General features: G+C 40.3%; 1 protein-coding gene across 1 annotated transcript in view; it reads left to right on the top strand.

Moving 5' to 3' along the window:
• The window catches only part of cemip2 (cell migration inducing hyaluronidase 2), a 30487-nt gene extending 18879 nt beyond the window's left edge, over positions 1 to 11608 (top strand). The window contains exons 10-24 of the mRNA XM_054611616.1: positions 435 to 504; positions 1102 to 1230; positions 2776 to 2864; positions 3929 to 4060; positions 4533 to 4568; positions 4879 to 5034; positions 6194 to 6371; positions 7330 to 7545; positions 7651 to 7862; positions 8192 to 8374; positions 8567 to 8786; positions 8872 to 8973; positions 9070 to 9215; positions 9387 to 9493; positions 9603 to 11608. Coding sequence (XP_054467591.1) covers positions 435 to 504; positions 1102 to 1230; positions 2776 to 2864; positions 3929 to 4060; positions 4533 to 4568; positions 4879 to 5034; positions 6194 to 6371; positions 7330 to 7545; positions 7651 to 7862; positions 8192 to 8374; positions 8567 to 8786; positions 8872 to 8973; positions 9070 to 9215; positions 9387 to 9493; positions 9603 to 9802 — 2176 coding nt within the window. The 3' untranslated portion in view covers positions 9803 to 11608. The remainder of the gene's footprint in view (positions 1 to 434; positions 505 to 1101; positions 1231 to 2775; positions 2865 to 3928; positions 4061 to 4532; positions 4569 to 4878; positions 5035 to 6193; positions 6372 to 7329; positions 7546 to 7650; positions 7863 to 8191; positions 8375 to 8566; positions 8787 to 8871; positions 8974 to 9069; positions 9216 to 9386; positions 9494 to 9602) is intronic.
• The last annotated feature ends 983 nt before the right edge of the window (positions 11609 to 12591 follow it).

Genomic DNA, 12591 nt, shown 5'->3' on the forward strand with positions numbered 1-12591 from the left:
ATCCATGCAATAACAACCTCTACTCTCCACAGGATGTTTTTATGGCGTAGCTAGAACTGGAAAGTGCCTCTGTAAGAGAAGCAACAAGGCCTGTGTGTGTGTGTGTGTGTGTGTGTGTGTGTGTGTGTGTGTGTGTGTGTGTGTGTGTGTGTGTGTGTGTGTGTGTGTGTGTGTGTGTGTGTGTGTGTGTGTGTGTGTGTGTGTGTGTGTGTGTGTGTGTGTGTGTGTGTGTGTGTGTGTCCCTATCCAGGGTTTATGTTGGAGAGGTAGATTATTTAGGGAAAAAGCACAGGATTCTTTGAAGTCTGTCTTCTGCTTATTAGTCAAAGTCTTTGTTATGCCAAGGCGCTGCCTTTTAATATCCTTTTTCGTCATTCATGTCTGTGTGTGTTATGTCTCTCTCTCTTTCTGTTTGTCTGCTGGATGTTTTCCAGGGCAGTTTCAACATTCTGGATTTCCAACCCCAACAACAATCTCATCAGCAATGCAGCTGCTGGTTCTCAGGTAATAACATCAGAGTTTAGCAAGAAAGCAGCTTCAGCTTTTTAGAAGTGATTAATAAAATGAATGATCAACAAGCAGAGCCTCTTATTGATTTATGATATGAAGCTGAAGCCGACACGGCTTTGGTGTTCCTGAACTTTATATGATGAAAATTGAAGATATTCATGCTCGTAACGAATTGATCCATCAATAAAATGGGATTTAACAGGCTTTAAAGAGGGTTGCAGTAACATGGTGAGACAGCTCGTCCCTTCTCTTTTTAATTTTGGTATAAACAGCGTGGCGGTCAGCTGGGGAGGACTGTGTAATAAATATTGGTAGGGGGTATGCTTGTGAAATTTAGGTTGTCAGTCCATATCTTATTGTAAACTTTAATGAACTTTGGAGCTCATATGACCTCCTAAACTTGGTTTATTCTTGCTGGAGGGCTTGACCAACATGTAGTAAGAGATCCTGCCCGGTTCTGCATATTTGTTCTACATGTTTCTATAATGCTCTGCCTGCAGATGATGCGTCTATGACCCCCAGATAATGAAATTCCTGCCCAGCTGTACCAAGATCATGATTTATCCGCTCATCTCTTCCTTCCTGTTCCAGGATGCTGGCATATGGTTTGTGTTCCACAGCTCTTCCACCGGAGACTCTCATGGGCTGGTACCAGAGACCAAGGCAGAGCTCACTCCCCTGGGAATTTTTTACAACAACCGCGTACACTCCAACTTTAAGGTATCATCACAGAAGCTAATCTGATTTTTTTTGTTTGTTGTTGTTGTTGTAGCTTCATGTCAGTGTGTGCTTTCTCTTTCATAAACAGGCCAGTATACCAGGGGCCAAACCTCTCAGTGTTGTCTCTGTCTGCTTCTGTGTTTTAAAGAAACATATAAATACAGTAATCATAACTTGTTAAGAAACATTGACATAAGTCTATGCTTATTCACTTGGTTCTTGCAAAATCCGACATGCACACACTAACACAAACATACACACCGTGTGTAGACTCTACAATAGCGCTCTGTTGTATAATGACAGAAGTCGGGCAGGTGAACTGTAAGTTCTTTGTTCAGCCTGACCACAGCAGCGTCTCTTATAGAGGACGGAGCCCAGAGGTTTAAGAGTATACCTTGCTTATACTACAGGACCTACTCAGAGCACAGGTTTCCATATACATAAGACACACAAACGTATAACATTTTCCTATAATTTATTTTACAATTCCTTTTCTCAACATACTAAAATAATCCATGTGTTATAGACTATGTAAATATACATTGCATTTTCATACACATTATAAATTATTCACAGGAATTCTGTTTACCACCTCTCATACTTTCTGCAGTACCCTGTACAGCACTGACTCTATAACGCTGTTGGCCCAGGATTTAAATTTAGGTCATTTATTATTGCCTCAGGTCCCACACTGCAAAATAAACTAATAGTCTTGTTTATGTCAGTCCAACAGAATAACATCTTTGGCCCATTTTGGATCTCTAACTTTAGTTTAAGGGTGATTTCACACCCGTAGTTTGGACCATTTAGTCCGTACCAAGGGAAAAAAACTCTACATTGTAGCATTTTATTTCGGGTCCGGTTCCTGTTCACACAGAAATTTTACAAAGAAAACAAGAGAAGTAAACATGAAGTTATACAGGCTGACAGATGACTTGTTTATTGGACAGTTCTGGCAGTTGTCATCCTAAAAAATCAGTTTATGATGCACTTTAATGCTTCTGATCTGTATATTTATGTTTTCTGGTGTCGCAAAGAGCTCACAAAGAAATAACCGATTAAAAGCATTATTTGTATTCTTAGACTGCAAATTCTCCGCTCATTATTATGAATAAAGACGAACAGGTCGAGACAGGAATGTAATAAAGCCCAAATACGGGCATAAGGCTCTTGTACAGTAATGATTCCGAGCTTATCACTATGGATCTCTGATACATACGTTTTAAATGGACTTAATGAATTGACAAAGCACATGGAGTCGGATACATACACAGTAGTTTTAAATATTTTTGACCCATTATTCAGAGAAAATAACCTTGCTTACATGCATACGTGTTAATAGGTAATAGCCTATCATGGCATTATACAGATCAATTATAATATCGCTTCATGAAAGATTTCACGATCAGCAGATGGGTTTATTAGTAGTTTAGCTTTTACTATCATGCTAAAATCAAATGTCTGGTGTTCTAGGTTTCTATGAGTCTGAAAGCACCCTTAGAAAACGTTTGGCCATTAACTGTAATCATACTTTCACCTTCCCAGGCAGGGCTGTTCATTGACAAAGGAGTGAAGACCACGAATGCTAGCGCTGCCGATCCCCGGGAATACCTGTGTCTAGATAACAGTGCCAGGTGTGTACGTTTGTGCAAACGTGTGCAATTGCATTTTACATTTTGAGACAAGTACACAGTCATTCATTTACAATGTGTTAATATATGTTGATTAATCTTAAGAGTTTTATACGATTTCTTTGGGGGGGGGGGGGACAGGTATGAGTGTACGTACAACTGACTAGTATATTATACTACACTGTGTACTGTACATGTTTTTGCACAAAGTGTGTAGCTTTGTTCTATCATAGGGTCTATAGTGGCTGATCATAGGCATCATGTGTACAGTTACGCCATGTAATTATTATGGTATTTATTGTTTACTAATGTGTAAATGTTTTGTAAATTAAGTTATTTATATCCCCCTGCTGGATGTCCTCTAGTATATTGCCATTGACTGGGATAGATAGATGGTTATACAGTCTGTTACTGCGTTTTAGTGGAAGGTCTGTCAGGTTTGTGTTTACAGAGAAAACAAGGCTTCACAGATACAGTTTCCACTTTCGCTACCCAAATACAGCCCTCAAGTAGACGGAAAAAATCTTGCGTGTCCACTGAGACTGCTGGCCACTCTCTGTGCGTGTGCGAGTGTATGTATGTGTGCAGAGGTATGTGGGGGAGGATTTAAAATGTTGAAACGTGTACTAAGTATTCGTATTTCATGAGAGAGAGAGAGAGAGAGATTGGATATTGCTAGTTCCCAAGGTATTCCCTCTGATTCCACTGCCTTTTTCGTCTCTTGCAACATTTCCCCTTGACCAACACGTTGGTCCACAACAAGACATTTAAAAAGCATGGCTGTATCCCCCCCACAGTGGGGCTTTAAGTTTTTAGTCTAGTTATGAATGTCTGTTAAGATTTATTGTATGCTGACGTTATGATTATCCGCTCCATTAGTCACTCAGAACCCATCAAAAGTTAAATCAGTTATGTCTTCATGTGTTTGTCTGTGTTTTTCTTGTGCATTGGCTTTTATGAGGACCACATGTGCAGAAAAAGTAAGAGGCTTGAGGGAAATTGAATGTTGTCAATGGAAAATAACAAGGATAATAATAGAAACGTGCGTGTTTACATGCGTTTGTCAGATTCCGACCACACCAGAATGCTGACCCTAGCCGTCCACGGGTGGCGGCAGTCATTGACACTCTGATCTCCTTCAAGAACAACGACTTAGGAGCGTGGATACGGGGAGGAGACATCGTCATCAAGGACTCTGGGTGAGACGACTCATAGTCTGTGATGTGATTAATGCAATGTCTTTAAGAGGACTGGGATGGGGAAATGAAAATATGATGTCACCATATTAACTTAAACTGCCATAATTAAACTGATGCTGGCAGTACAATGTAATCCCAACGCAAGTTTCTGAAAATAACATCATCCACTGTTTGTAGTGAATTGCTTTTTTTCCACACAGTTCAAATTTTTTTTACAGTTTAGTTTTTATTTCCTTCCATAATACTGAGTACAACATTATGGAGGAAAATTAGTAAAATAAGGCCCATGTTCTGAGGACTAACAGTTTTATTTACATTATTATCATCATTAAAAGTAATCATTATATAAACCTGTCCAGTTTCTGCACTACTATCAATGATGTACATAACTGGTCAATACCATGCTCGTGGTATTTAAATATCATACATTTGTAAAACCAACAAATATTTATTTTTATCTTTCTCTGAACAGATTTGCAGACAATGGAGTAGGACTGTCTTTTGCCAGGTCTGTATTTCTAAATCACTCTGCACTTAGCATAATTATTATTTCATTCAGCCATATTTGCTTTTTACATCTCCCTGCCATATGAATTTTGCAAAAAACTTTTGTGGTAGATGGACACCAAGCAAAGCAGAAACTTCCCTTTAACATGCATCTCTTTTCTGATTAATAGTGACATGCACTTTTTTCTCCTCTTCCTTCATCCATTAAAATGTATAAACATTAACAAATATTTGTCCTGTAAAGTTGTCAAATGTTTACATATGTGTATGATATGATGTCTATATGCCCTTATCTCCTTCTTGTTCTCCAGTGATGGCAGCTACCCCAAGGATGAAGGCTCCAGTCAGGAGGTGACACAGTCTCTGTTTGTGGGTGAAAGCCGAAACAGAGGGACCAATGGAGGACAGAATAAATACTGGGGCTTAGGAGGGACTGATGCTAAGATGAGGACACTGCCTAGAAACAGGTGAGGGGGAGCAAACAGAGGAAGGGTCGATGAAAGGAGGGAAGATGTATGTGAGGAATTGAAGGAAAATCAAAATGAAGCCCAAGTTTTCTCAGGAATTTCAAGTGAAGGTGTTGGAGGAGTTAGCAAAGAAAAATATGCTGGGAAAAACAAACAGGGAAGAGAGAGCCAGCAAGGCAACCAGGTAGTTGGACAGATGGACAGCTGAGACTGCTGCAGCTGCTTTAAGCCGTAGGTGTACTTGTGAAAGGAAGTTCTGTGTTGACTGACTTCCCTTCAGTGATATTTTAGGAGGTTTATGAAAAAGCTGTGGTGGAAACACTTGTGTGGTTTCGTAGAAAGGGATTACTCATTGTAGCATTTGATGACTTAACAGTAAGGAGTGTTTTTTTTCTGGCTTTTTTGACACAGAGTTCACAATAATTTCTTCCAGATGTCACCATTCCCTTCCTTTGTTTCTATCATTTGAGTTTTTGATTATCTTTGGAAGGGAACATATAAAGATAACAGTAATACTAATAGTGCTCCTTTTGACTTGTTAAACAGATGGATTTTGGACAAGACTAAAAGTGTGTTGCACTACTTTTCCCTGACTGACAATGTTTTAGATAGGACTTCTGTTCGGAGGAAATTTATAGCATCTCTCCATGCTGTATGTCTGGCTGGACAATCCTAATGAGAGCAGAGTTTTGAGCTTTATGTCCCCTCTGGGTCTCTCTTCTTTTTTTCTTTCACTCTCATCAAAGAGATTGTTACACAAGAGGAGAGCAACATAAACAAGAGACTGGCCAATAGCTGCTTTTTTTGAGTCTCTAGAACTAGGGGTTTATGCCAGTTGGTGACCACTGACACCACTGTGTACAGCTTTGCAGCCATTTTACAGGCTTCCTGACCGCACTGTGACATCTGGCTCAGTAGGTTTGTCTGTCGTCATAGTGATTACTGCCAGAGCTTTTTTTTTTTTTTTTTTTTTTTTTTTTTTTTTTTTTTTTTTTTTTTGCCAGGGAGAAGATATTTCCACATAAAAAAGATTATTATTTTTAATATTTAATTAAAATTCCATTAGGTTTCATTAATAGCAAAGAAAAGTAATTCGATCCTTGACGGAGGCAAAATCAATCTTTCATTAATGTATTGCCTCATTCCCCCTCCTCTGTAGGACTTTCCCAATCCGAGGTTTCCAGATCTATGATGGTCCGGTTCGGCTCACACAGAGTACATTTCGTGGATTCATCCCAACACCAGAACGTTATACCAGCGCAGTTGGATTCAACTTGAAGAACACCTGGCAGCTCACCCCACGAAATAATCTGTCCCAGCTCAACTTCCAATCCACTGTAAGTAAACATCTATTTTTGACCTCTAGGCACACTATAAAGTTACTGTTTAAATATTAGTATGGCATAAATAAATGCAGTGCTATACATCGACCTGTTAACATCGAGACTGAGGGTCAACATGAAACTGTCCATAGGAAGCTGTTACACTTACATACATATTCATTTTGCAGTATTATAGCATATTGTGTCATGTTTACATTGTGGCATCCTTTTATTAAGCTTATTATAGCTCAAACCAGACAATGACTGACACTTGCACACGAAAATCACAAAAAATACTCACCCCATTCAAAATACAGGCAAGTTTCACTCCCAGCTTGTTGTGTTTGACCATATGAATTGGGGTCATGTGACATTTTAGGTACTCCAATATAACTTTTTTTTCCATCCACACTTCCTTCCTCTTTATCTATGCTTCTTACATTTTTGTCTTTTTTCTGTTCTGCAGATTTACTGATGTTAGGAATACAGTAGTTTTGAACACTCCTTGGATTAACAGATTTTTCTATACATTTCTTTTTTTAGTTCGAGAGCCTTCACCCTCTTTATACCTCACTATATGTGTCCATCGTCTTGGTACATTGGGTCAGACTGTTTCCTCTTTAGAAATGTGCTCCTTTTTGTTCTTCACCCCATCCCATCCCCTCAGATTAATAAAATAACAACTAAGATCAGAGTTGGCAGTCATCTGAAGCAGCAGTTAGACAGAAGAGAGGACAAGGAATGGTGACCCCTTTCTCTTGTGGAGAACCATTGTAAATCACTGACGCCATCTTGTGGTGGTATAGTAGTAAGGCAGCACAGTGCACGACCTTGACTTGAATGTTACTAATGATAAAAAAAAGTAAATGTTTCATTTTTTTTGTATCTCCTGCTCATCAGATCAGCTTATTTAATTGTAAAACTCATCCTAAACATAAAGTAATCATTTCCATTTTGGAAATAACATCCTCAGGTGGGTCTGCAGACATTCTTTGGTCGCCCGGGGCAGTGGTTCGAAGACAACGACCTGGACGGAGACAAGAACTCAATTTTTCACGATGTGGACGGGTCAGTAACAGGCTACACAGACACCTACGTTGGCCGAGCAGACAATTACCTGATCCAACATCCTGGCTGTGTGAATATGTCCCAGTGGAATGGAGTGATCTGCAGCGGCCGCTACTCTCAGGTACAGCATGTCAGGGTCTCCCCCCTAGTCTTGTTGCTCTGTCAATAATGTAAAAGGTGCAGTCTTCCTGACACTTGCACTCCACCACATTCTCTTCTCCTTCAGGTATACATCCAGACCCAGGGAGCCCCCAGCCTCAGTTTATCCATCAGCAGAGATGAATATCCTGCTGCTCCTCTGGTACTGAGGGGGATCAACAGCCAGGGGGCACCGTCTCAGCAGTACCAGCCCATCCTGATGATGAGCAAGAGCTACACTCTGCACTGGAGTGGTCCTGCACCAAGAGAGGTCGTCCTCTCTCTCATCAACTTCGACAAGTGAGTGATATGAGTCATCAGCATGTATGTGTGTGACCACCACTGCTGCAGGTCGTGGGATTTCTGTGGTATCTTGCAATTTTTGAGACATAATGAGGATATATTTCTCTCTCTAAGAAAGCCGTTGAACGACAAGCCCATCACTGCAACAGATTTGTTTATTGTGTTCATCACATTAGAACGATTCTTAGCTGAAAAACCTCAATAGCCAGCCATTGTCATTACATTTTTAATAGTTCCAAACGTTCTTTGGAGAAGCTTTGTGTGATGTAACCTCTCTCTCCCTCTCCCTCTCTCTCTCTCTCTCTCTCTCTCTTTCTCCTACTCAGAGATGACTGGGTGCTGGTGGGAATCTGTTACCCATCAGACACCACATTTCAGATCATGGCCGACATCAATGATAGACAAAGCAACACCTTTGATGACCTCACAGACTATGGCACTGTGTCATCCCTTGTAGAGCTAGAGAAGAGGCCGATGGAGAGGAAGTACTTCTTTGACCGAACAGCTGGGTGAGAAAAACAAAAAATCAAATTTTCTCAATTCCAGTGTGCTCAAAAAGAAAGAGTTTAAATTGTAATTTTTTTTAACCTGACTGTCATAGAGCTACAAAGGTCATCCTTCTCACACTGATGGCGGAGCAGTCTCAAACTCCCTGATTACCTTAAGTTAATTAAACTCTGTTCTCCTCCCATCACACCCAGCTTGTTGTGGCTCTACCTTCGGGCCCGGCATGGGCGTGATGGTCACAGCTACTGTTCGGCAAAAGGCTGCGAAAGAGTGAAAGTCATGGCCACCACGTCTTCTAAAGAGACTTGTAACTGTACATCCAAGGCCTACCCCAAGTACTACAAGACACCCTCAGCAGTGGTACCCATGCCAGCCCTCAACACACAACCATGCAAAGGCTGTGGTGCTAAACAGGTATGAGTTGCTACATTTAATATGACGTCTGTTAATCCTCATAAAACACAGGCCACTAATGCTGACTAATGTGTGTCGGTCTCAGCTTGTGTTTTCCAGTGAGCCATGGACCTCCTACCTCCAGACACAAGTCAAGTCGCTCAGTAGCAAAGAGCAGCAGAGAGGAGACAACAGCTCCTTTATCACTGTGAGCATGTCAGGCCAAACACATTACCTTATCTATATGACTTAAACTTGTGAATCAGGGTTTATTTAACCAATTTTCTTTCCTGTCACCTGCCAGGTGAATGAGGTGGCCATGCCCTTTACACAACCTGGGTACTTCCTGGTCTCAGTCGATGCCTGCTCTGGGAAAGTCACCAAGAAAACCTCATTTACCAAGATGGACGCCAAGATGGAACAGTACCTAAAAACTGGAATACCAAATAGGTGAGCCAGGGAATATAAAAGTTCACAATGCTCACACAACTACATTTGGATTTCTGACATGGACATACAGTGGTATCAACATCTGAGACCGACTTTCCTTTTTAGTATAAATATTCAGCAGCCCAGTATAGGTTCTTGCTTAATCCACTGACATGTTTGTTTATTCAACAGGTCTATAGTGCTCATGGCAACACGAGGTCAACCAGAGGGCCTGGTGGATGTAGCACCATACCTGGTCTCCTTTGGGATGACCAAAGCTGCTGATCTGCGCAGTAAAGGTTAGTGACAAGCATAAAAAATAGTTTCCCTTTCTTTGTCTGTCTAGTTATTGCATTTGGGGCAAAGCCGCTCTTTCTCATACACTCTTCTTACTGCCTCTGATCGCAGAGAGTCTGGCACTTTGGGGGTTCCAGGGTAGCTCTTCACCCCCTCCATGGGTCTCGCTACAAGCCGGGCAGGGGGATGAGTTCCTGGGGCTGCAAGAGCGGTACTTGCCTCTGGGTTTGGATGCATACGGCTGTACGCCACCTGCAGCTCCAATGCGCAAAGACCTGGAGCTACTCAAAAAAGCCACGGGACTACAATGACCATTGTGGACTATACAACTCGACTACCCAGAACACTCTTGCACACAGATACACAAACACACACAACCAGCCGATGAATGTGAACTGCTGAACCTTTTAATTTATTAACAATGGCAAAGACGTTTACCAATTTCAAGTGAAGAAAAGGTATTTTATTTTGAATGGGGTGAGTATTTTTGTGATTTTTGTGTGTATGTGTGTATGCGTTAGTATGCTTTGGGGCCATTGAGTCAATGCACTTTCCTTTTTAAAGTAACAACTTGCCTTATCAGCCAAAGTGATCAAATGGAGCTTTATAATAACTCAGTTGTTTGTCTTAGAACTGAAAAAAACAAACCCAAAGCAACCATTTAACAATTACCCACCAATCTTATTATTATGTATTAAATAAAAACCAAATGAAATGGATTGAATCTGAAAACGGAACACAATGCATTAGATACACACAAGCCAAAAGGAAATAATGAAAACAAATTGCATTGTCCCGGAAACGAGTTGATGACCATGTTCGATTGGTACAGGAAATTAAACGAGATGGATGAGACGAGCTCAGGTCAAAGGGAAATAATGAAAATAAATGCAAATGCATCCAAGAATCAAAAAGCAATATTAAGCCACAAATGAACACGTAGTGTAAAACAGAGCCAGCGGGTTAGGTGTCTTTGCTATAAAACATTATTTGATGCAAAACACCTGTTTTTTAACGACAAAGTCATAACAAGCCATATAAATATGTATTAAAAAAATGTTTATAGACACGGTAGTTTACAGTAAAATTAATCAAGCTATCTTGCGTTTGTAGCATACAAAAATGCCATTAAATAGACAAGTTACTACCATGTAGGCCGTTACTCTTTCTCTCGACCAATCCTGACTCATCTTTTAGCTTTTTAGTTGATGTCTGTCACAACTGATTCTTTAACTGGAAAAACCTCTCATCTTCGTGCAGCTGTAAAACTAGACTTCAAGACTATAAGCACCTTTTTTTTATTGATTCCTACATGGACTTACTGGATCTTTTATTTCATATTTTTATTTATCTGTTCACAGTGATGGTGTCGCAAGTGCTGTTCACACATGTAGAACAAATATAAATATATATTACATTTCTTTTTTTGTTTCTCCAAACAATTGAATGTTTTACCTTTTCATCTGCCTCATTTATGATCTTTTCATGTGCATTCTTGCTAAACCCGTGTTTAGATAGAGTAAAGGGTGCCTTTTTGAGAGTAAGCACCCTGGCTGCACAGTAGTGAGCAGCAACAATGTATACAGATCATATACCAGCTGTAAGGTATACGGATTAATATTGAGAGTTAAAGTATGTAATCTTTTAAAGGGTGTTTGGATGTGAGCAGGGCTCCCCCACTGAGCAATGATAAGTACCTATCTGTGACTGTGTGTGTGACTGACTGTGTGACTGTATGTCTGACCATGTGAGACAGAGAGATCCTCTGGAGGACAATGACCCTGTTGCCTTTTAACCACTCTACTGTTAAAAAGAGCAGAAGAAAGTTTTCCAGCCCTTGGCCTTTTGTTCAACAGATTCTTTGAAGATGCACAACCTGAGAGTTCTTAATGATTTATTTGGAAGTGAGCTTTGTAAATATGGTGTTTAATGTTATAACTCATACAGTATATGTAATGAAAATGTCAAACAGGTTGTGAGCAGTGTGTCTTTACTGTGTTTTTGTTTTTGTCAATTGCCAAGTCATTTGAAAAAAATGTAACCGATATTTCAATGTGGAAACTCAGCATTTGTTATGAAATTGCCAATTAAACAAACATTTATGCTTTGTGATAAAATAGATTTTATCTTTTGCTTCCAGCAGCAGCCAGAATAGAATCCCCCTCTGAGTTATAGGTCTGACATATGCAAATATGCAAGTATTTTCATTCAATATGTTGATGTTCAGTTATACCTTTTAACCGCTTGGGGGCAGCCTAGTATTGATGAGGAATGCTTCTAATCTGAAATTCATCTTGGCACAAATCCACATGTTCATACAAGAGTTTCTGAAATGAAGACTGTACAGCCGATTGTTTCCAAGTGACAATGACTTAAAGTAGTATGTAACTTCTGTAATGATTTTCCAGCAAGAGTAGCTTTTAGTACACTAACAAAATCACCATCAAACTGTAGCCTGAAAATAACCAGCAGTGTTTATTTCACCACTCAAGCAGCCAACACAGAGGGAAGTGGCCACTGGCCGGGGGGGAATTTAATGAGCCTCTGGAGATCCACTCAAACATCCTCCATCAAGCACATAAAAGCATTAGATATATAGTAAGAATATATGGCAAGATGGAGTGCAGCAGTTGCTCTTACTACTATAAATTATGGATGAGAGATAAGTAACAATAAAAAAAAAAGTATAAATTCATCACCACAAGAGGCACTGTTCTAAAGTCAGCCGTAAGTTTACATATGCCAGATAAACACGAGGCACACTGCCGCTGCCGATAGCCAACTGAGACTGATTGTTTCTGTGTGTGCTAGTGTGTGAAGATCCTTAACAAAGCTGTCACTGTCTAAAGAAACGTGGTGCATCCTCACGGACCACAGCCCACCATATGGCTCAGATAGTCAATTTGCTTGTCCATAAAATGGTTTCTGACCATGAAGACCGAGAGCTCCCACACAATTTGCACCATTTTGGAAATGAGAGAGGACAGATTGGTGTGACACAGTTAGCAGGCAGAACGATGAACCAGAGGACAGCAGCTCCCTCTGACACCCGGAGAAAACACAAAGGGGTGCACTGCATCACGCTCATTGTTTCTCACTG

Source organism: Anoplopoma fimbria, chromosome 13 (assembly GCF_027596085.1).
Source record: "Anoplopoma fimbria isolate UVic2021 breed Golden Eagle Sablefish chromosome 13, Afim_UVic_2022, whole genome shotgun sequence".
NCBI lineage: Eukaryota > Metazoa > Chordata > Actinopteri > Perciformes > Anoplopomatidae > Anoplopoma > Anoplopoma fimbria.